The sequence below is a fragment of the Lissotriton vulgaris genome, chromosome 11, assembly GCF_964263255.1.
Source record: "Lissotriton vulgaris chromosome 11, aLisVul1.2, whole genome shotgun sequence".
Classification (NCBI taxonomy): Eukaryota; Metazoa; Chordata; class Amphibia; order Caudata; family Salamandridae; genus Lissotriton; species Lissotriton vulgaris.
Window position 1 is genome coordinate 941,792,516 of NC_141699.1, and position 24,454 is coordinate 941,816,969.

Consider the following 24,454-nt stretch of genomic DNA (forward strand, 5'->3'; position numbering starts at 1 on the left):
ATAAACTAAAATTAGCCCCCCTCCTTTTCTGGGCCAAAACATGGTTGAACCCCGAGCTGACGCTAAACCATGCCATCCTTAAGGACGTCATTGCAAGGGATAACGCCATGAGAATTCCCTGGCTAAAATATATTAAATCTACATTACTAATGCTGGGGAGACCGGAACTTTTTAACGACCCATCCAACATCAGGAGGGAGGATGTCAGATTGATTAAGCAGATGTTTCTGGAGAGGGTTCGTATGGATAGAGAAGATTTGGAATTGAGGAAACCCATGGTGAGGGCACATATTGTTTTAACGACTTCGCCCACCATGGAACCCTATCTAAAAATCGTGACTAATCCTCTTCATAGACTCCTACTAACTAAATTCAGGATGAACTTAATCCATTACTCTCTAGGAAATTTTCCGGTGTGGTCAAAACCTGATGATGGTCCGCCATGCGGATGTGATCAATTTTCAGTTCAAGACACTCTTCATTTTATATTTTTTTGTGATTTTTATAGCAGTGAAAGGAAAAAATATCTATTCCCTGTCTTGAAAGCGGCGGGCTTTACTCAAATAAGGCCAGCCTTAATCTTCCTCCAAATGTTAGCAGATACTTACACCATGTTTAGTGTTGCTTGCTATCTAACCGCTGCATTTAGATCTAGGAAGAAAAGACTACCCCAGACAGACCTGTTTTAACTCAAATTTGTTTTTAAAGGAAAATTTTTTAATATTTGTAAATAGATTTGTACTTTTGTGTAACAATCTGATGAAATGTAATCATTAAGCAGAAAACTTTTTTGTAATGAGATCGAGTGATGTTTTAAAAAAAAAAAAATTGTTTTTGTGTTTGCTTTATGTCTTTTATGATTTTAACAAAAATCGAATAAAGAGTATTTTTTTAACACAAAAACAGTGTTTAATAAGTCAATATACATTAAAAAAGAACAATACCTGGCACTCATGCCATTATTATAGCTTTGGGTGATCTAAAATAGTCTGAATTGTCACACTTGAATGAGTGTGATGGTTAGTAGTTGTGTTGATAATGTCACTGGCACAGCTACAAATTAAGCATTTGCTATTCATCCACACAGCGTAATTCACTTTTACATTCCATATGCATGACATAAGTGATAGCCCGGTCCTGGCATCCTGTAACTTTATATCACTTTTGTGGCACTGTTTTACCATACTTATTTGCCCCTTTTACGTTTTTATCTCTCTTGCACTGTATCAAAGTTGGTTGAGAAAGGTAGAAACCCTTGTCTCCAAAAATGTGTTGTTTTTTCAAAATCTAGAATGAACCTTTAGTTGTGTTTATTTTTACTGTATTTATGTATTCTGTGCCTTTACGTCTTTGTAAATTAAGCCGAATAAAGCTTATTGACTGACTGACTGAGTGCTGGTGGGCCCCACCTGCAACCAAGCATACTTGTAGACCATTGTAAATCAGTGCTTAATTTGTGCTGGTGGCTGTAGGTGTTCAGAACCAGCACTTTTTTATGGGGACCCAGACTTATTTTTCATTATCAGTCTTTGACCCAAAACAAGAAAATAAAAGGTGAAAAAGGGATAGAGGAAGGTGGAGGGAAAGATAGGAAAAAGTGGCAAGAGAGCAGGGGTTAACAAGAACCTGAAAGAGTGAGATGAAGAGACAAGAAGTACAGGGTGTCGGAAGAAAGGGGCAAGAGCGAGAATCACAACTAGACAACCTTGGTATCTGAAAACCTCAGCTTTCGCAAGTGTCATTGAGGGCTCTTAAGTAAAGATTTGTGCGCTTGGACCTATTTTCTGTTTTTACAAACTAAGCATTTTGTTTGCAATTAGTGTCTAGTGTTATTCTTAAACTATTTTGGTCATCTCATGGTTCGGCTCCTTCCTACTTGCAGTGTTTGCTCAGCAAGGCTGTCCTGTTTAATCTCAATTGTTTTAAAAGCCAAGATTTGGATCAAAAATCTCTCACCAACCTGTTTATGGATGTCGGGCCTCTCAAGATATTCTGGAGTTTTCTTTTTCCAACATTTTGTCCCACCTTGAAGAACAATTAATAGACTAGCTTAATTAAACTAGTGCAGTTCAACTGTGCCAGGCTCTGTGGGTATTTACACAATCCAAAGCCAGTTGCAGCCCAGATTACTCTTCTCTTGTTTCACCCTCTGGTCAGTAAATCTCTTTGTATCTTTCCTCTTCTATTTTTTTCTTAACTGCCCATAATCCTTGCAGATATGTTTTACAGAATCTCAACATGTTCCTTATCTACCTTTTCTTTGGCAGTTCCTAAATATTTTCAAATTGTTTCGACCTTGTGGGAAACTGCTTCTTTCCAGGACCTATCATAACACTACCACAGATATTATCAGGATGCGTGTGTGCATCACTCAAATCTACAGCATAGAAGTAAAAGGTACTAACTAGAAATGTGTTAATGTGTGGTTTAGGCTACTTCTTCATGGTGGAACTACTAGCAAATTCAAAGTTGCTACAGTTGTTTCATAAACATTATCATTATCACCACCCCACTGATATTAGGTTATGCAGATTTGTAAATGGTACTATCACCCTGGAGGTTGTTCTGCCCCTGAGTACATGTGAGTCTAGCCTAACCTAGGACATAGTGGCATTACTCGAAAAGCCAGGTCTTCAGCCTCTTACGGAATTCAAGAAGTGATGTGGAGGGGATCAGGTTAGGAAATGTGTCCATGAATCCTGTAAACGTATGGGCGTGTTTTCTGTATAGTTAAAGGTCTTTGTCAATGCTGAGGTTTTCTGAATAGCATCCAGGGCTGCTAAGAAGTCATTAAAGAGTTATTTTCATTCACACTATGCAGCGACCGGCTCATCAAGAATGGCAAAACACAGTGTGGGTAATGTAGACGTTTCTTGTGTAAGCATGTGACGTAATATTAGTTTACAATGATCAAGCGGTGTCTCACTGAAGTTCAGTTTTGCCGTTGCTGATGAGGTTGTCTCAATCCCTCAACACATTATATCACCTTCCATAATGACCAAAGACGTGCAATTCTAGCATTCCAACCTTGCGTTTACTGGTGAAAGCGAGGGTTGAAGTGGAGTTAAGTTTGCAAGAGCCATATCCAGGAGGTTCTACCAGTCTTATCTTTAGTGTGCACAATTAACTGATACCATAATCTTCAGGTTATCTAGTCAATCACAATTCTTATATGAATGGAATTTCAGCATTCTGCTTGAAGGAGTGCAGTAAAAACTGATATCAATATTAACTGTGTAAGAAGTCTAACAGGATCATGATACAGATGATGCAACAGGGATCACATCAGTCAGGGGCGGACAAAGAGCAACTATGCACAGTGTCCATTACTTCTCACCAGTGGAAGCTGATGGATTGATAATGTCTTAACATGATCCCTTCCTGAAAGGCAGTGTTCCAGTGTGCAATCCCCCAAAGCAAATACTCGTATTAGCTCCAAATCATTTCTTATGTTCCATGTAAAGCCATGATGTGTAGGTAGCTAAAGCTCAACATCAGTTCATCAGCAGACCCACAACACTTAGGTTCTGAAATATATATTACAAGTATGTGTTTTGCAGAAAAATCCCTTAGGACTTTGCAATGAGGAAATCTCATTTCATCCCTCCCTCCGCATCTACTGTGCTAGGGATTTTTGATCTTTACTGGGAATCCACTCCTGAGTCTGTCATTCTTGAGGCACTGTGGTGGGGGATTTCTGCTTCCTTGTATTTGAGAGTATGTGCTGGATAAACTCCTTACAACACACCTACCATCCAATAACACCCCTCATGGGAAATATCTTTCCTTTTTCCTGCTGCTGATCATTGTGGAGGAGAAATCACTTTCCCTCTTGAGCTATTGCCAATATACCGTATCACCTATGTAATGCATTCCCAAGACTTGAGCTATTTCCACATTAACATAAGCCAATATTACCTATTTATTATAACTTCTAAAAGCAGATCAGCAAACCTGTGAAATACATTTATATTTAGCATTTTCCAATTCACTCCTTTATTTAAAACTAAGTTACAAATATATTATTGTTTGCAAACTAGACAATTTATCAGAGTTTAAGCCATGTTTTTTCATATTATACACATTTTTTCATGTTTGCATGTTGTTCTCGATTTCTGTTGAGCGAATTTAGAAATCTTAGAAACATGTAAATACATATAGATAGGTTATAAGCAGTTAATGTTTTGGCACCGCCTGTGGTCAGTAAACAAGCTTACCCCATATAGAGCAGAGACAATAGACCACCTAAAGCAATCCCAGGTGAATTCTATCCCCTGGTTTATCTGCTTGAAGAATTTATTGAAGAGCATTGTGATGGAGGGATACTGGTCCATCCCAGAAAACTCGGCCCTTATTCCAAAATATAGTCTTAAAAAGATATACTGGGATACGATTATGGAGAAAGAGGCGGCCAAACAGGTGGGCACCCTGACCCAAGATTTTACTAATTTTAAATTTGCCCTTTTTTACGAGAAATCCATTGATGAAATTGTACCTCTGCTGGCACCGAAAATATTAATTCAATACCGTTTTAAAACTTTACCAAACAAAGTGTGATTTTTTTTGTAAAAAGTGGTGTAGTAATGCCTCCTCAGACGATGAGTGTCCTGCATGCAAAGCTTGCCCAGAGTCAATTGTCCACCTGCTATTCTTCTGCCCGTATTATAAAAATCTGCGGTCAAAGTGGATTGTGTCAATATGTAGATTGGTAGGACCTGGGCATTATTAGGAGGTCATGAGAATCTTAGCTACTGACACGAGTAGGGTGGTGGTATTTGGCCTGGCCAGATTCTAGCAAGTATAATGGATCAAACGTTCCAAATGTATTACATAGTTTCCAAAATCCATGTATAGGGCTATTGTTATAGATTTTAACTCTGCATTGCTTTTATCTATGCTGTATTCTGTATTTTGTATACTGTTTTTATTCTTCATATTATTTTTACATTGTATGGCACTTTGCACTTTCTAAGATACTTGTGATCGAAATATTTTGATGACGATGTAAATACATATATACCATACGGCATGTGTCATCTGTGTAACAACATTTTTGTGCTATATATGAGAAGAAGTGCATTACTTAAAGCAAGCTAATTTCAAAGAAATGTTATAGTTACTATTTTGTAAAATTACTTCACAGGTGTCCCTAGCAGAGATCTTAAAACCTTCTATTGATCTAGCTGAAAATGGATTCCCTGTATCTGAGATTTCTGCCAAGCTCTGGAAGGATGCAGTTACAAATCTCAAGGCTCCAAATAACAAGCACGGTCTGGAACTTTTGATTAATGGCGACACACCTAGACATGGACAAATTTTCAGAAACCCTTTTTTGGCAGATACCTTTAAGGTAAGAAAGCTGTTGAGAGGGAGGTAGATGTGGTCCTATCACCATTTGTGACCAGTAAATATGAAATTCTGGCTAACAAGGGGTAGACGTCTCCCTATCTGCCTTTCCAGCAGATTAACTTTCTCTCTGTGGTGAAGAATCAATTTAATAAACCAGGCAAACGATTGCCAGTTAATCCCTCAGGTGCTTATTTCTAACATTATGAAAATAGCAACATCTATTTTTTAGTTGCTGTGATCCAAGTACTGTGGTTTCACTGTGAGTAAGAGGAAACCAGTGCAATGAGAATGCTCCTATTATCGCTGTCTTATAAAGTCTACTGCTACAATGGGTACGTTGCAGTTAGTCAGTCAGCTTGCTTCCCTTTAATGTTACTTAAACGAACAACATACAAGGATTGAGTGCCATGTCATCTCAATTCATTACTTATCCCAAGCGCCAATCAATTAATACATTTTTAAGTGTCTAGACTTTTTAAGGTTTTCCCCGTCCGCTTGTATAGTCCGAAGGGGCAAGTACTAATCCCCTAAGTAAACGGTACCCCTGGACACCTTTGTAATGGCAAATGGCTTATTCCTACCAGGTTAAGGTTATTATCCTTGCTAATGCCTATCTAGGATGGAGGAAAATACATTAAAACAATCCACAGATTCCTGCACTAGGGAAAACACATGGATCCACAGCTCCCTACTTTACAAGATGTGCACTATCTCAAAGAAGAAAAACCCCTTAAGTAGGCTGAAGGAAGGTGAAATTGAAAGCTTCCTTCTTACAGAGATAACTTATAAAGTTGAGCATGACCTAAGCTGTCAGTTGGTCAAAACACAGGAATCAAATATATTGGTTTGCAGTTACACTTATGCAGCACTTTGAACCCCTGATGAGTTTTCAATGCTCCCTAACAGATGGGTAGCATGCTACATTTACGGTGTGCTTGGTTGGAAGGATGTAGGGCTTTAATGTGGTCTATTTAGAAAGCCTTTTGGTGTTGTGAATGATTACCACAGCAGCAGTCTTATCCTGTCATCTGCTGTTGCATTTAAGCATATAGTGGAGCAAAAATGAGAGAGAATCAGATTGGTTCACCTTTATATGATTGCTGTCTGGTTGGAAGGGTTTATGTTTTGGGTGCTGCCTATCTATGAAGTACTTTGGGTTTGTACATGATGAGAAGGGAATTGAACATTTCCTGTTACTTGGATGGCATAGCTGCACTTGTGCCTGAGTAGGAATAAAGTAAAATGAGAGATTTTTTTAATGTGGTTGTGTCTACCATTCTTGTGAGAGTAACAGGTTACGGTTGGGGGTCAGTATCGTCTGCAGTTAACTGACATCCATTTTTTTCCTTGAGTGGGATTAGATTGATTAATTGGCGGGTGCGATCATGCATCCTATTTTAGGGAGACCAAAGTCTTTACCTACCTTAATTCCAAGCGCTCTTAGATTTGTATAACTCTAAGGAGAATGAGGACCCACCATCTAATTTCTTCTAGTGGGGAGAGGTCAGCCTAGATTCTAGTCTTCAGACATGTGTCCTGTTCTGTAATTATTTTTAGAGCTTTACTTTGAAGAAGCACCAGCCCTTACCATGGATAGTCCCATGGGCCATGTGTCTTGAAGGTGGAACATCTCTCAATAGGGAAAGACCTTTAGGCACTGATGTGATACTTCCCTAGAGATGATGGTGTAGGAGTTGCTATTGCTTTTGGGATCCTTTGAAGTCTTTCGAGTAGGAAAAGCAGGGACCCTATGTTTAAACCATTGACTTAGCCTATGTAAGATATAATAAGGGTGATAACTCCTGTACCTTCTGATGAAAATTTAGGAGAGGGAAAAATGTTTTAAATAGTTTGGAATGCTTTCTTCAACTTTGTTCCCTTTAGGGGTGAGGGAAAGTCAGAGGTCCATGACCATTCCAAGATATCTTTCTTCCATTGATGTTGCTGCAGAAAGACTGAGTTTTGGAGTTGGGGGAGGCCTGCTGGTGGTAGGTTGGTAGTTGTTCCACTCTTCAAAGGTCAATAGCTCTATGTTGGAAGAGTTAAGTTTGAAGTGGTTACTCAGCATCTATTGGTTGCTAGCTCAGAGGTAACCATCATGGCATGTGCTGTCTAGATCCTTCAACGATTTAGAAAAGGGGGTGGTGATGAACAGAGTGTCTGAGTTAAACAGACCACTCTTACCCAGTCCAAAGATCAGGGCTTGATCCATCACCGTTATTTATCTCACTGCCCCATCCCAGCTCAGAACCTGGCTATATGCAAATCAGTCTGTCCCTGGCCCAGTGCATCATGGGAACAGGGCAGACTAAACTACCAAGCCAATTCTTCACCAGAAAGGAGACAAGCTACCGGGGACCGGTTTCTGGCATTTCAGCCTTCTTCGGCCCGGCTTGCTTGAATCCTGATGGAGCAGTGAGAAAGGGACTCATGTCTGAGTTCCTTCAGGCAATCCACTTTTGGGATGGTCTGTGTGTATGCGTTGTTAGTGTAGCAGAGTGAAAGATTTGATGAGACCCAGCATCCTTCCTTATCAGTTGTGGGGAAGGGTTCCCCAATGGCCATTGATTAATGGTGCCTGTTTAACAGGAATGTGGCTACATATCCAAAGAATAGATAATTCGACTTTTTTTTGTACGCCTTTTTAAGACGAAAATGAAAGCAAGTGCACTGTTGTTCACCACGTATTAGTATATACCAATCATTATTGCTCATAGTGGGGATCATTATTGCTCATATTTATTTTATTTATTTATTTACGCAACTTTTATAGCGCAACAAATACCCGAAGGTGTCTCGGCGCTGTGGAGCAACAAAGTTCATCATCCTACCGTCTTCTCACTGGTTAAACAACCATGTTTTCAGAAGCCTACGGAAGCTAATCAGATTCGGAGCGGCTTTTATGGCAGTTGGCAGAAGGTTCCAAAGTTTTGGAGTGGCCACAAGAAAGCGCCTATCACCCCAGGTGACTGATCTTGTACGTGGCACCGACAGAAGACTGGTATTGGCCGATCTAAGGTGCCTTCTGGGGATATAGAGCTGAAAAGCTTCGATCAAGAATCTGGGTCCTGTGCCATGTATGGCCTTGTAGGCAATACAGAGGGCCTTAAATTTGACACGGCTCTCAACTCTCAGCCAGTGAAGCTGGCGAATACCAGAGGTGGTAGATTTGCGGCGAGGGATGGTAAGAAGAATCCTAGCAGCCGCATTCTGAATAGATTGCAGCTTCATGATGACACGCTTCTGAGTGTGGAGAAAGAGAGCATTCCCGTAATCTATTTTTGAGAAGACTAAGGTAGAGACCAGAGTCTTCCCGGCTGACGGAGGGAGATAAGGTAGCAGCTACTTGATCTTTTTCAAGATGTAAAAAGAAGATGACACAACCTTATTAACATGGAGGTCAAAGACCAGCTTGTTGTCGAAAATCACTCCCAGGTTTCTGGCTTTTTCCACTGGGACAGGTGGATGGCCGAGCTTATCTGGCCACCAACCGAGAGACCATTCAGGGGAGAGTTTTCCGAAGGTCATGATCTCGGTCTTGTCCGAGTTAAGCCTGAGACAGTTCAAGGCCATCCAGGTACTGACCTCGAGCATAGCTTTCTGGAAGTTGGCTGCTACAGTAAGGCCATCCTTATGGATACCCAGCACCAGCTGGGTATCATCTGCATACGATGTTAACTGTATCCCATAGGCCTTTATTATCCTCGCTAAGTCCGCTACATAGATGTTAAAGAGCATGGGGCTTAGCGAGGAGCCTTGTGGGACTCCACAAGGGAGTGCAGAGATGGGAGAATAAAAGTCTCCGAGCCTTACTGTCTGGGTACGGTTTGCCAGGAAGGATGAAATAAGATCCTTAGCCCGACCATTTATACCCAGGGTTGTGACACGGTCGACAAGAGTGACATGGTCGACCGTGTCAAAGGCTGCCGACAAATCTAGAAGGATCAGGACAGCCGCCCCTCCCTGATCCATGATCGTCCTGATCTCATCAGAGGCCTTTATCAAGGCAGTCTCTGTTCCATGCCCTCTCCTGAATCCAAACTGCGTTTCGTCGAGAAGTTGGTGAGTCTCGACGAACTCTGAGAGCTGCTGGTTCATCAGATATTCGCATACTTTGGCAGGAAAGGGCAGGCACGCAATTGGTCTATAACTTGCGACAGCAGTAGGATCTAAGGACGTTTTTTTTAGGAGGGGTTTAATAACAGCCTTCTTCCATATACTAGGGAATTGGCCTGTTAGGAATATGTTATTACAGATTTCCATCAATGGGAGTGAGATCACTTCTGTGAGTTTCTGCATCACGGACGGGGGACAGGGGTCCAAAGGAGAGCCTGATTTAGTGGTGGAAATGATTTTGATCACATCCTGATGTGAAACAGGTGAGAAACAAGAGAAGGAGTCGGGATTAGGGTGTGGCAATATTTCTTTCCTTCTGTCACCTCTATGTTCAGTTCTAATATCATTTCCAAATGAAGCGTAGATATCTGCAACCTTAGTAGTGAAAAAGATGGCCAGTTCATTGCAGAAAGTCTGTGAGGGCTCCACTCCAGGTCCAGTGGAGGGGGTAGACAGGGTGGTGACAACGGCGAATAGTTCTCTGGCAGAGTTAGCAGCAGTCTCAATTTGTGCTGAGTAAAAGACTGTTTTCCGAGCCAGGATCGCCTTTTTATAGATCATAAGAGCATCTTTATAAGTTTGTCTAGCTGTGTCACAGTAAGCTTTCCTCCAGCGCCTTTCTAAATTCCTACAATGTTGGCGATGTAGACGAAGATCTTCATTATACCAGGGGGCTGAAGGAGATACTCTATTTGGTTGCATAAATTTCTCTGGGGCCACTAGATCAGCGGCACTTCTGATCCAGTCCTGGAACTCTGAAGCTGATGGTGATAAGCTATTTCCTCCCTGGGGACAGGAGGAGGCCAAGGAATGCAGCATCTGAGGGAGATCTGCAGTTTTCCAGGCCCGGGCACCTATCTTGGTGCGAGGTCTGGGGTGCGGAAAGGTAGAGAGTCGTGTATCTAATTGAAAGATAATAGCCCTATGGTCTGACCATGAAATTGGAATAGTATCTGATACAGTAATGTCAGGATCATTAGTAAATAGCCCGTCCAAGGAGTGTCCGGCTAGATGTGTAGGACCCTTGACTAATTGGTGCAGTCCAAGGTTGGCAAAATCAGTCGTGAGTTGGGCAGTGTCTGGGTTGTCCTGATCTTCCAAATAAAAGTTAAAATCTCCCAATATGGTGAATTTATCAGAGCAGATGACATTGTCACTCAGGTCAGAGAGGGTAGAGAGAAAAGAATGACGGGGGCCAGGGGGTCGATAAAGTATTATACCCTTTAGTGCCCGTTTGGGGTTAATACTGATGGCAAAAACCGCTGATTCACAGTTAACCGAGTTTATAGGATCGAGTGTGGTGCGATATTTGTCCTTGTAGATAATAGCAAGGCCCCCACCTCGTCCTACAGGCCTGTCATGTCTAGCAACACTATATCCAGCCGGAGTAGCGTTGCAGAAATCTCATAGACTCTACCTGCAAGGAACGTCTGCCAGGAGTGAACTTCCGTTTCGCTTCTGCCACCGGACCTGTACCTTGCCGCACCCGCTCCGCGGGTGCAGCATCGCCTCGGTGTAACAGGGGCTGCATACCGGAAGGGAGAAGAGGAAAGGCGGACCCGGGCAAGAGGCATCCAGCGGGGCTGCGAGCGTAGCAACGACTCCATCAACCAGGAGTCCCTGCGTGACCGACTGCCAGCTTTCGGTCCGCTCTCCCTGCTGGCCCGCCCACCGCCCACCTGAGGATTACAAAAACTTCGCCCACCCCGCTATCGTGGGATCATTATTGCTCATAGACTCTACCTGCAAGGAACGCCTGCCAGGAGTGAACTTCCGTTTCGCTTCTGCCACCGGACCTGTACCTCGACGCACCCGCTCCGCGGGTGCTGCATCGCCTCGGTGTAACATGGGCTGCATACCGGAAGGGAGAAGAGGAAAGGCGGACCCGGGCAAGAGGCAACCAGCGGGGCTGCGAGTGTAGCAAGGACTCCATCAACCAGGAGTCCCTGCGTGACCGACTGCCAGCTTCCGGTCCGCTCTCCCTGCTGGCCCGCCCACCGCCCAATACGCACCCTACATCTTAGCACTAATCTCCCGCAGCGCGGGACGCAGCACGGGGTGAAGACCGGGCAATGAGCGGGCCGTTTCAGACCGAATAAGACCGGACCGGGCCTCCCCTCTTGGCTGCTTGGTATAGGCACTGTAACAAGCTTCATTGTGCTCTCTTTAGTCCCCAGGTAATCGCAAAATGACGTCCTTGCGTGAAACTCGGAGCAGGTCCGCAAAGCCCACGAAAAAGGCCACAGGGACCTTGAACGATTTAATCACAAGGACTAATATAATCATTGACAATGAGATTACAAAATTGCAGCATAGAGTGTCCTTGGAGTTGGAGGCAGCTAGAAGACAGTCCATAGATATAGCATTAAGAAAAAAATCATCTTTAGGTAGCATTGCCTCATCGAAAACCCCTGAGTGCACTACCGGCCCTGTACCTATCATTACTTTGGCCGAGGTGCATCCTGTTCCCGAGGAAACAGCTACCTCTGTTGACTCTAATTTAGACCCCACACACAAATTATCTATCAGTAGTGTACCTGAAAACATAACTATTTCAGACTCACTATTGGAGGATGTTAAGGGAAAAGAAGAGCCTAAGAATAACCAGGGCGACACCAAGGCAAAACCCAAACAAAAGAGAAAACGGAAAAATATGTCCGTCTATGCCAGGAAAAAGGCAAAAGTAGCCACAAGTCAGTGCTTCACAGGGGGGACCTCACAATCAGCTATTGCTGTTAGCAAGCCCAACCAGACGCTTCCAATTGCGCAAACACCTAATAATAATGGCAAAATGAAAGCGTTAGACCTAGATTTAAGAATCGACCACCTTGCTGTCGAGGATGAGAAAATTACCACATCCATGGTCGAGTCAGAGGGGGGTAAAGAAGAGTTTTTGAAACTTGTATGGGAGACACTGAAAAAACTTCTAAGGCCGCTAGAAGTTAAGTTAACTTGCATTGAAAATCAGCTACTTGAGGTGGAAAAAAGTATTATCACCCTATCCAGCCTAAGCCTTAATGGAAGTGATGTACCTGCAATTCCCAAATTGGTACCTATCATGGTCCCTTTGGTATCTTTAAAAACAAATCCATCCAATACACATCATATGAAAAAAAGTGCAGTAAAAAACACAAGTGCTAACCAGATAACGAGTGTCGCAGTAAATCCTAATGTAACGCCCTTGAACCCGCCAATTGTTAATCTTGTTAGCAAACCACCTTTGAAGGGTCCTGTACAAAGTAAGAAATCACAGATAGCGAATGTTGTCGATACTCATTCCCCTGCCCACACAGCCCCTGGCCCAAAAAAGTCTTCAGCTGACACACTTCCTCTTGCACACACTACTCTGGGTCCAAATAAGTCCCTGTCTGATAGATCCTCTGCAAACAGAACGTATAACCATAACCTTCAAACACCTTATGCTTCTGACAACTTTAAGGGAGGATATATAGATCTGCCCCCTGATGCAAGTCCTTATGTAGTCGTACTTACTGGGGTCCCAGAATTAGACAATCAACCTGAAGAAAATTTGTTGTCACTAAAAAACAAGGTGATTTATTGGCTAAACTCAAACAAACCTGTTCCGAACCATATGAAAAGTAGAATTCTCATGGTTCGCAGGGTACCTTGGGTCGGTCCTATAGCCAAATCAATCCCGGGTGACTGTATCGTTATTTCATTTGAGGAACGCCATAGCGCCCAACAGATATGCACATGGAAAACATATGCAGGCACTTCATCTATTGAAGCTAGGCCCCTATCTTTCTTCTACCCCCCACCGAGGCGCCCCAATTACGGGGTCAATTGGAATATGGTCAATCATCATTCCGGATATGGCCCCGATTTGGGTAGACAGGGTATTCGAAATGTGTGGAATGGAGTTCCTACTTCCAACAGGTTTAGTAGCCTAGATGGAGTTGACTGACTTGAGACCTCGCTAATTTGCACTTCTAATTCACATAGTACCTACCACTCATCCGGTGATGGGAACATCTTCCCCAGACATGGAAATAGTGAGAAACCAAAGGATGGGGGAGAGGGAGACAAAAACTATTGTAAAACAGGGGTTTCCCAGAATAAGGAATGTATTATAGTAGCGAACCTACCGTGCTCCAGAGCAGAAGAGGGTTGTCTTGGTGAAGAAACCAACAATGTAGCTGGGGATCTGGTCTCTCAACCTGAGAGCCAATCTGTAGGCGATTTGCTGCTAGATGGTGTGAAACTACCTGTGGAACCACTATTGTCCACTGATGATTTCACCTGTCCTGGTAGTGGGGCTACTCTACCGTTACTCGTTTTGTCATGGAACATTGCAGGAGTCAACAAAAATCTGAGGGACCCAGATTGGGCTGACTATATTGACTCCAGCGATCTTTGCCTATTGCAAGAAACCTGGGCGATGGACATTCCCCACAGGATAGGGTATAAAACCTTTGGTACGGAGGCAGTTCAGTCTAATAGGGGGAGGCCCTCGGGGGGACTGATTATATGGGTCAAAATTACACTGAAAATTAAGGTCGAATCAATAGATACAGGAACCCCTGACATTTTGGCACTAAAACTTGTAAATCTGAATGGGGTTGAATGCTACATTATCAATGTTTATAATAGACCCCTTGGTCATTTTAAAGTCTCTCCTACTCTTGAAATCTTGGATAGCTTTTTGAAAAGGGTGGTTGGTGATGCCCCATTGATTTTGGGTGGTGACTTAAACTGCAATTTTGAGGGCTTGCTGATGTTTTTGAGGACGAAGATCAAGCATATAACATTCCTCAGCTTGAGACTTCAAACTGTGTTAAATGTTCGGCTCTGGTTGTTCAACTAATGAGGTTAACTGCAGACCATGGTCTCAGAGCATGCAACGGCCGTCTCCCCTCAGACTTAACAAAGCAGCCTACTTTCGCGAAGTCCGAAAGCAATCTGGATTTCATACTTGTTTCATTGAGCATTTGGCATTTTATGGTTGATTTCAAGGTGGCAAACAGGGACGAGAGTGACCATTATCCCCTTGAACTTAGTATTGATGCACTTATGTTTGGAGCCCCCTCTGTTTCATCTTCCACTGAGGCTCCCAACTCTAACCTGTGTGATCAGGTACATGTTAATAATAACAGACGTGCATTAAAATGGTCGCACATTTTAGCTCAAGGTAAGGCCTTAGCAATGGTATACTCACTCTTTGACTCAATGTTTGGGCCTATAGTTGGTCAACCCTTCTCACCTGACCATTATGATCATTTTATTGCACTACATAAGATATTCTTTGGCGAGTTAAAAACCTGCTTGTCCAAAATGCCAAAGAAAAAGCAGCAAAATGTAAGAGTCGGATGTCATGGCAAACTATGGTATGACCATTCATGTAGGTTGGCTAAGAGGGAGCTCCTGTTTGCTATCAAAAATAAATCAAAGGATGATGTCAGACTCGCAAGGGAAGCATATAAACACACCCAAAGGACTTCGAAAAAGCTATGGGAAGAGTCGATTTGGGCGGATATGTTGGTTGCTGCCAAATCTAAGGACAATGTTGGTTTTTGGAGGCTGGTTGCAAATGAGGGCCACGCAGGTAGAGCTGTGAAGGATACTTTTTTAGACGAACTGACTTAGGTGACACACTTCACATCTCTTTATAAGCAATATGACAGTGGTTCTGATGAGACTCCATGGTTGCCACCACCGATTGAATGTCTTGACTTCACATTAGATGAAACGAAAAGGGCAATCAGTGAACTAAAAAGCAGCAAAGCTCCTGGCCCTGACAAAATACCGGGTGACCTGTACAAACACGAAACTGAAGTCTGGGCTCCATATATAAACCGTTTGTTCAACGCTTTATCTAACAATTGTCAATTCCCCGATAGCTGGCGCGCAGCAGAAGTTGTTTTAATTTTTAAAAAGGGAAATAGATCCGTGCCATCGAACTATAGACCAATCAGTCTAATGGACACCCTGCAAAAACTCTATGCCAAGCATTTATTATTTCGGATAGATGACTGGTTGGAGGAAAACACAATACTGACAAAGTTCCAAGCCGGGTTTAGGGGCAAGACCAGCACCATAGACCAGGTCTTCAGATTCTGTTGTATATATGCATATTAGGAAAGGTCATTTGTACGTTGCTTTCGTAGATCTGAGAGCGGCATTTGACCTTGTCCCCCGCAACTTACTCTGGAGATCCCTAAGTGAAGCTGGTCTGCCAGGATGTCTCCTGGTCCAAATAGTCGAGTTGCATGCTAGTAATCATGCCAACATTAGGTGGGGAGCAAATGGTGAACTAACGCGTAATATCCCAATTGAGCGTGGTGTCCGCCAAGGATGCGTTTTGGCCCCCACCCTATTTTCATTATTTGTTAACGATATCCCTGATCATTTGAACGGCTGTGCTAATGACTCACCCCAACTAAATGGAGAAAGGGTGCCTGCGTTGCTTTTCGCGGATGACACCATCCTAATATCCCAAGCTAAGAAAGGCCTCCAGGCACTCCTGAACTCCTTTAGTATTTAATGTGTGAAGAAAGGATTAGAGATAAACGTTGACAAAACCAAGTGTATGGCATTGAATCCTTGTAAACCGGACAGAGGAACTCTGAATCTGAATGGTCAAATTTTAGAAACTGTTGATAACTTTTCCTACTTGGGGGTTGTACTTGACTCAAACCTGACATGGAAGGCTCAAATTGAGAAAAGTAAGGTGTCCTATGCCCATAATGTCAAGCCAGTTATCAGCAAACTTAATGCTAGTACAAGTAAGAGTGTGACTCCTGTGCTTGAACTTTTTAAATTTAAAATACAATCTGCTGCCCTTTACGGGGCTGAGATATGGGGACCTTGGGCAAGGGATAGTTCCATGGTCTGGATAACAAATTTATGAGAACGATTGTAAGGGTACCCACTAGTACACCGTTGATCCCTCTTCAACTTGACCTGAATCTTAAAAGAACTGACAATCTTATAACCATTAGACCATTAATGTTCTGGATAAGGATATGGTCTACCCCAGAACTAATCGATTATAGGAAGGGCCTTCAAGAGATATTGGGTTTAGATTCCTTCCATTCCATTTTATGGTTCAGACACATTAAAAAATGGCTCTCAATTCTGGGCTTGTCCCAGCTGTGGGAGAATCCAGATAATTTACCACCATTCGCCAAGTCTATGGTGAAACAAGCCTTCTGGTCCTATATAACTGACAGGTTAGTGAACGAAAACAGAACTGGGTCCCTAACCCAAGAATTTTTAACCTTCAAAGATGAGCCTTCCTTTGAAGTTTTCCTAGACGACATAGAGCCTCCCCTTGCGAAATCTCTATTTCTGAAATTCAGGTACGGGAATCTCATGCTGAATTCTAACATAGAACGTTGGTCTAAGAGAAAACTGGAATGTTCAAATGTTATACTTGGGAAGTGTTCTATGTGTTTAGATTCCTGTAAGGAGGATGAGGTCCATATGCTGTTTATCTGTAAAGCATACTCAAAAGCGCGAAAAAGATGGATCAAACCCATGTGCACCTTCTAGGAACAAGATCTTGTACTACGGCATATAGGATCATTAAAACCAATACTTTCCAGCCTATTGTATTTAGTATTAGTAGGTTTCTTTATTCTGTGTACATTGTTCGCAGGAAGTTTGGTCAGGTACTCTGAGCAGTAGCCTTGTATATGCTTAGTTATCAGTTGCAAAATGAAATGAAGCACTTGGTGTTTTTTAATGAGGATGTTTGAAATTAATTTTGTATTTTAAGAGATAATCTCCTTTTAAAAACTCCTTTCTTAAAAATCTGTATGCGTATATTGTTATGATCCTATGTTTTATGCATGTATATATGTGTCTTTTATGGCCAAAGTGGCCGAAATAAATAAATAAATAAATAAATAAATAAATATAACAGTCTCTCTGTTGCACAAAATTCAGAAGCAAAGAAGGTATAATTTGTCATCAGTATTCAAATGCATAGATATTTAATAATTGATACAGCACCAAAAACATTCAATATTAAGTGGCTATCACTGCGCACAAGTGTAAAAAATGAGAATGAGACTAATTTTCCTGTATTTTAAGTGTGATTTCATACAGACCTCATAAAAGCTAACAAAAGTATTGGACTGTTGGACCCAAAAAAAAGTATTTTATAAAGACATCTAATACATTGTGTTTCACAGGAAATTTTTGAGGATTATTATGGGCTCATGATATCTCAAAAGTCCTTCATGAACCATAGACTATTAGAGAGTTTCCCTTGGGGGACCTTAATGATTTGCTTTTCTCATTTCATTACTCATTTGAGCTTCCACTGCACATTTGTAGGAAGAACTCTCATACACCCATTAGCTGAAGAAAATCAGTTGACTTGCTTGCAGTGATCATTGAACTGGAAGTCGGAGAGTTGGTTGAAGACTGTCTGACATTGTCTTTTCTCTTATGCTAGTCAGTAAACTAGTTGCCGAGATTCCAACTGCTGATTCAATAGCTGGTTCTTTGTTTTTGAGATAAGCATATTTGTGATGACATTGCAGTATGCTTTAAAGTGCAGGAGTTTGGTGGAGGAGCACTCTGGATTGTGACATTATGAGACAGTTCTATGTAGTTCATTTTGATTCAGTCATTTCTTTGACTTTTTTTTAATGGATTGAATTCTGCCTTCATTTTTCTTATCTTTTTTTTTAAGCATTGGATCTTTGTTATATGGGCAATGCATGTCGTGTGTCTTCAGGGGTATCAGTTTGTTGAAACCATTGTCGCTTTTGTTGAGCAGGTTGTAGAGCACTTCTGTTTCTCTTACTTGCTTCTGGGAGAGATGGTAGTGAGATGGAGGTCAAGTGCTAAGAGGTTTGGATTGGTCCGCAGGCCGTAGCCTTCTTGTTAACTGCTCCTGTAGTACTTTACACATTGGAAAATGAGGCACAATCACTACAGCTTATGTTAAGGTTTCCTGGTATTGTGGTAAGTCTTGGTGGAGCAACAATTGTGTCCCAGGCATATACAATTGATGGTGGTGATCATCAGACAAGTTGGGATAGGCTGAGGGCCACCTGGTTCATGATGTGGGTCTTGGTTGGGTGTCTTTGTGGCATTAGAACCAGTTGTGCAGGTCTGTCGAAGATGCAGAGGTTTTTGTGGAATGATGTTTTGCATGAGATAGCATGAAAAAAACATTTGTGAATGCTCTGTTGTTTGGTGGCGGTCATTATCTAGAGAAATGAACAGGAGAATGTGGGTGAGTGAGACCAATGGATGAGAAGTGATAGTATGTTATATCATACTGAAGTTTATGGTCGCCAAGATGTCTTTGAAAATTCTGCAATGCCTTAGTTACTCAAATGTTCATTTCATATTAATAGCAAATACATTGTCTCTGTTGCCATTTTGCAGTAAAACCTTGACTGTAAGATTTAAATCTGGGCAGTGAAATTAAACATCACCTCAAAAATGTGCATTTAGATATTTTAAAATATGTCCTGCATCATTGACTTGCAGTGATGATTCACATGCCACATAGCAATTTCTTAGGAAATGTCTGTCCGGCCTTGGGGAGCAAAATGCTACCAAAGTGGCAGAAATAGACAAGAACAGAACGAAGACATGAAATCTGTTTAAAAAAGAAAAGAGTAGAAAAAAGACATTCTTGTGAGTTGCTTCAGGGCTGGAATAACAAAAGAACATTGGCAAAGCCAGTAGTACTGGGGTAACCTTTATATTTTTTCTGAAATTAAAAGGAAAGAAAAAATACCCGCTAATAAGAAGCCACTGGGAGGGTGGGGTGGTGTGGCATGCACTAATCTGAATTTCAGATGCAGGTAGAGGGATTTACTGTTCTGCACTTTTAAGTATCCACAGCCAACCATACACAATAGCAATATGTTGGTTTAGCAGTACACCTGGGTTAAGGATAATTGGATACAAGAGAAAACATAATAATTGGATATCGCCAATCGGAATCTGCACTCTGCTGGGCACAGGCACCTACTGGGTCGTAGTGGATATCTAGTAATAAGATTGATATCTTTAATTATTTATCCGTGTATAGATGCCTCTAACAACTTCTGTGGCAAATAATATACTGTAAAAATATCTCAACTTCTCAGACTCTGGGTATTGGAGGAACTCTGATATTCATTGACCTGAAACATAAATAAGTTCTATGTGTAAAAAATTGGGTTACTTGTTAAGGGAGTAAAAACCTCCTAAAGCATCACCCACAATTCTTGTCAAGGTGAAACAAAAACAAACCTCAAATTATCCTGTGCTTAACACTCAGGTAGCTTGGCACACAAGCAAATCAGGATTAAAGTATTTATGGAACAGACAAACTGTAATAAAGTGAAAACACAACACAAGGAAAACATTCCACTCCAATTTAAAAAAATAGAATAAAATGTTATGTATTATGTCAGTAAAATGACGGAAATCCAATTAGTAGAACTGGAGATATGCAATTTTAAATGTTAAGGTAAAAAATATTGCCTAAAAGAACAAAGCGCCGACTGTGGTTAACTCGTCGTGCCGGACAGGGACAAAGTCACAAGTTCAGGCTGACCGCAATGGAGCACAGCCATATACAGGGACTAAGCTAGGCCCACTAAACAAAGTACCATAAATCCTGGTTGTGGGGTGTTGCTTAGTCTCGCATTGAGGATGGGTTGAGCAGCTGTGGTTCCGAGGAGCTGCAGGTCTGCGAACAAGGAAACTAATATTCAATATCTTTAAAACAGACACCAACATTTCTAAAAATTGTGAGAGTTCTATGGCTTCTTGGGAAATACTCTGCGTTTAGCAGCCTATGTATAGTTTGCCCTTTAAAGACTCAATGCCTTTTGTCATGTGATGGAGTCAATGTTCTGAGTGTTTCTCTGAAACAATATATGTTCTAATGTGTTTGGAGTAAAGTGCCCGGGTGGCGCACAAACACGGAAAGGGAAGTCTGTGATCAGGGCAGTAGAGAAATTACTTAATTAATTAATTATTATCGAGACACATGGGAGGGGTGTGAAGGAGCCGGCAGGAATGGGAAGAGCGTTTGTAAAGTATAGCCCTCATGCACTTCAGTGCAAGCATTGCATTGGAAGCAAAAAGACACACAATAACAACAATATCATCAAAATACTTACCATGGCTGAGTAAAGCTCTAATTGAAAAAAATCCCAAGCCAATGGCGGAAAACATACACAGACACACACAGCCTCCTCCCCACCCGAGAAGACTCTCTCACAAAAAAACCACAAACTAGAGATTGAATGCACTTTATGAAATCATGCATGATTTCTCTCCTTGACCCATTGACCATTCAAGGAAAAGTCAATCCTTAGAAAGACAAAAAGATGAAAAAGGGGATAGTGCCCTCAGAATTGGGCTTTAATCATCAGAAAAAAGAAAGTGTAAGGAAATGTGGATTTGATAGTGAGTTTAGTTGGATGAGACTTTTGGAGTATAGAAAGGGGATTGAGATGCCACTTGCTGCTTGACTGAGTGGGCAGGCAACTTACTCTTAGTGCCAGCTTACTCCTAGAATTCAGGAGTAAGCTAGGGGTACTACAAGAGTTCTTGACAGTACCATCTTTGTGAATTAGGCCCCTATTATGTGTTTAGTTTGAAGTTTGGGGATTTAGGGCCTGATGTTCTTATAGACAGGTTGAAAAAATTGGTCGCAAATTGTGCAAAGCCGTTTTGTAACCTGTCTACGATTTTGCGATGTGACCTATGTGCTAATAGTCACGGGCCACAGTATGCCCTGTCTAATAAATATTAATGGGGCAGGTTGCTATTTTCAACCCCCTATGATTGATTATAGAGGCAGGGATTGCAGCGTGCAAGAAATAGCCGACGTACATCCCAGTGCTGGCATTCACTATTTGGCACCTTTTTTTTAAAAGCAGCTTGTGCTCCTTAAAGGGATGAAAGGCACTGATTATTAAAACATGTTTTCTATTTGGGAATACATCAGGAGGAGCTTGCAGAGTCCACTACACCACTGCCTCTTCCCATCCGGGTTACCCTCCACAATTCCCAAAGGGACACCTTCCCTTGTGAATCAGTAAGCATTTCTTTTGAGGTGTCAGAAAGTGATCAGTGCTTTGTGAGTGACCACTGATAAATATTATTGCAACTTACAGTTTGGAAAGGGTGTTCCTTTTACTCCCCCTTCCAAAAGCAATTCAAAACCGATCACAAAACAGGTTTTGTGATCAAGTAGGAAAGCTTTTTTTGGCTGGCAAGCACCCATCACCAGCAAGCTAGACTGCGGAAACACGCTCTACACCAGGAATTCTGGCCAACTTACCAAGAACTCCAGATCATTAAAAATACAGCAGCCAGACTCACACTCAACCTCCCTCCATGTACCCACATCTCCCCTTAACTCAGAGACTCCACTGACTCTCCATACACAAGTGTGCACAGTTCAAATTACTCACACGTATACAAAGCACTTCCCTCCTATCTGAGCAACCGCATTAGCTTCCACACCCCACCAGACACCACTGCTCAGCTAATCTCCTGCTCACCACTGCCCCCTGCATCCAAATATCCAGAGTTGGCAGCCACGACTGCTTGTACCTGGCCCTCAAAGCCTGAAACGTGCTCCCTACTCAGCCCTAGAATTCAGGAAAAACTGAAAATGAGGCTCTTCACATGAGACCAGACAGAGCAGCAACCACTCTTCTCATGCACACCAAGATACCCTTCAAGTACGATGTGTGCTTTACAGCTACTCTTAATATAACATAATTTGCATTCACAACCCCTGTGATTTATTTGGAATTACTGGGTTTATGGATGCAAAAGTGTTCAGTACAGCATGTCTTCCTATGTGTGAGCCTCAGTAAAACAGTTGTCAACTTTTAGAGATGTTCCTGCTGGCCCTTCACCTTGTTCCCCTGAGTTTTAAGTAATAGGTTGGTTCACAAAGGTGGCATAAATAGAACAGCTTGCTGCTGTCAATGTTTAGAAATGTCACTGTGGTGTTTTCCAATTATAAATAAATAACCAATCTTCAACTGACCACTGGAACTTCCATGTATTCCAGAATCTCACATGAGATCAGAATATAAGGATAGGAAGTTCCTGCATATTAAAGGTACATACATAGAAATAGATAAACAACATCACACATCTCCCTCCCAAGGAAAAGTATGAAACAACAAGTTATAGCAAAGATAAGCTCTCAAATAAACAGGAGATAAAGGGAGGAATCTATAGTGAATAATCCCTTAAATAAACAGGAGGTCTACGTACTCTTTGACTCCTAAGAGAAGATGAGGATGAATTCGAACCATTGACAAAATTGAAAGTTGGAAGATGTAAACCTTGTCTTCCACACGACAAATCTCGTACAGGAATTCTTGACCTAACCACAACCACTCTGCTCCTATTCCAAATTCTTCCATCCTCTGTTTTGATAGCATTCCTAAAGACTTTCACCACAGCTCTTACATCAGTATATTTTGACCAGGATCTGCAACCAACAGGAGCTTTTATCCGAACAAGATCACCCACTAAAACCTTCTGTACATTCACACAATTTCTTTTATCGTAATATGCCTTCCTTTCATCCAGTTTCTTTTCTTCCTTCTTACGCCACTCACCAATCCCATTATCAATCAAACCCTTGTTGAGATCCATCCAGCCAGGACACAACCATGTGTTAGGAGCCCTCCCTTTAAACAATTCAAATGGAGATCTTCCAGTTGTTGAATGAGGTGCAAAACGGTATGCACTTATTCTTTCTTGACGTCGCCAAATAATGTGGTGTTTTCCAATTATAAATAAATAACCAGGAGCAGATATAGCTAAGGAGTATGCTTTAATTAAAACCTCAGCCACAGGAGCAATCTTCAACTGACCACTGGAACTTCCATGTATTCCAGAATCTCACATGAGATCAGAATACAAGGATAGGAAGTTCCAGCATATTAAAGGTACATACATAGAAATAGACAAACAATATCACAGTCACCTCCCCTTCTTTCGCAAAGGTAATATCTGCAATTGCACATGATTTTATGACAAAGTATATTTTCCACTCAAAGATACCAGTGGGGAGTAAATTTATCAGCAATCTGGAGTTGCTTTGTTTACCAGAGTTAAAAATTAACAACCAGGTAACGAAACATCGTTTGGCAAGTTTTAACATTTGCTGTTGGCAACGTTTCAGTTTTGATCCTTTAATTAGAGCAAAACCACTGTACGACATACGACACCCAGGACTTCTGCCCCAGCGGTCACCAACCGTTAGCCTTTAATGCACCACACCCTAGGGTTCCTGACCTAGGGAAAACCTTGAGTGTTCTCTGCGTTTTTTGGAAAATGCTTCCAGGTTGAGTGTATGGAATATTCACTCTTCCAATTTTTCCTAATGTGTAACGCCAAATGTCTCTGGAGTGACGAGCATGGTGTCTGCAACTTGTGACCTCCTGTTAAGCCTGCAATGCTTTCTACTGGAAAAAAATCATCTGGTGCCAGATAATTTGGCAGTTGGCTCACTATAAGATGTGAGCCTCCCCTGAGGCCCCAACGGTGTTGAGGAGGAACAGGCTGCCCCCTCTGGCATTCTAAGAGTCAAAAGAGGTGAGAGTCCGGAGTAAACTTTCATCTGAGGCCTATGAAGAGGAGCAAGAGTTTGCCATGAGACAGGTGTCAGCCCATATCCCTGGCCCAAAGACCAGGTTGACTCCCGCGCCGCAGCCACCACAAGGTCACTCTCCCCAAAATGCTCATGTGGCCACCAGGTTTTGAGTCCCGAATTGAGCTAGGAAATGCATAAAGCATCGGATTTGACTCCTCCTGCAGGCACCCTCTGGGTTCGAGAGACTGGGTCAACACCTACCAAAGCCCCTTCAAAAGGCTTAGATCTGCATTCTTTCTCAATGCCACCTCCAGGCCTAAAAAAAATCACCCAGAGCCAATATGGTCATTGAGAGCCGCACCTCCACCAACATAAAATTTGGCATTGAATCCCCCCACAATGAGATCAGACACCCCTGAGGAGGTCACTCTTCAA

General features: G+C 42.0%; 1 protein-coding gene across 3 annotated transcripts in view; it reads left to right on the top strand.

Moving 5' to 3' along the window:
• LOC147683718 (uncharacterized) overlaps positions 1-24,454 on the top strand; it is a 665,741-nt gene that overhangs the window by 292,426 nt on the left and 348,861 nt on the right. For all 3 annotated transcript variants that reach the window (XM_086944090.1, XM_086944092.1, XM_086944091.1), the window contains exon 5: positions 5,144-5,350. In XM_086944090.1, the coding sequence (XP_086800216.1) occupies positions 5,144-5,350 (207 nt within the window). The remainder of the gene's footprint in view (positions 1-5,143; positions 5,351-24,454) is intronic.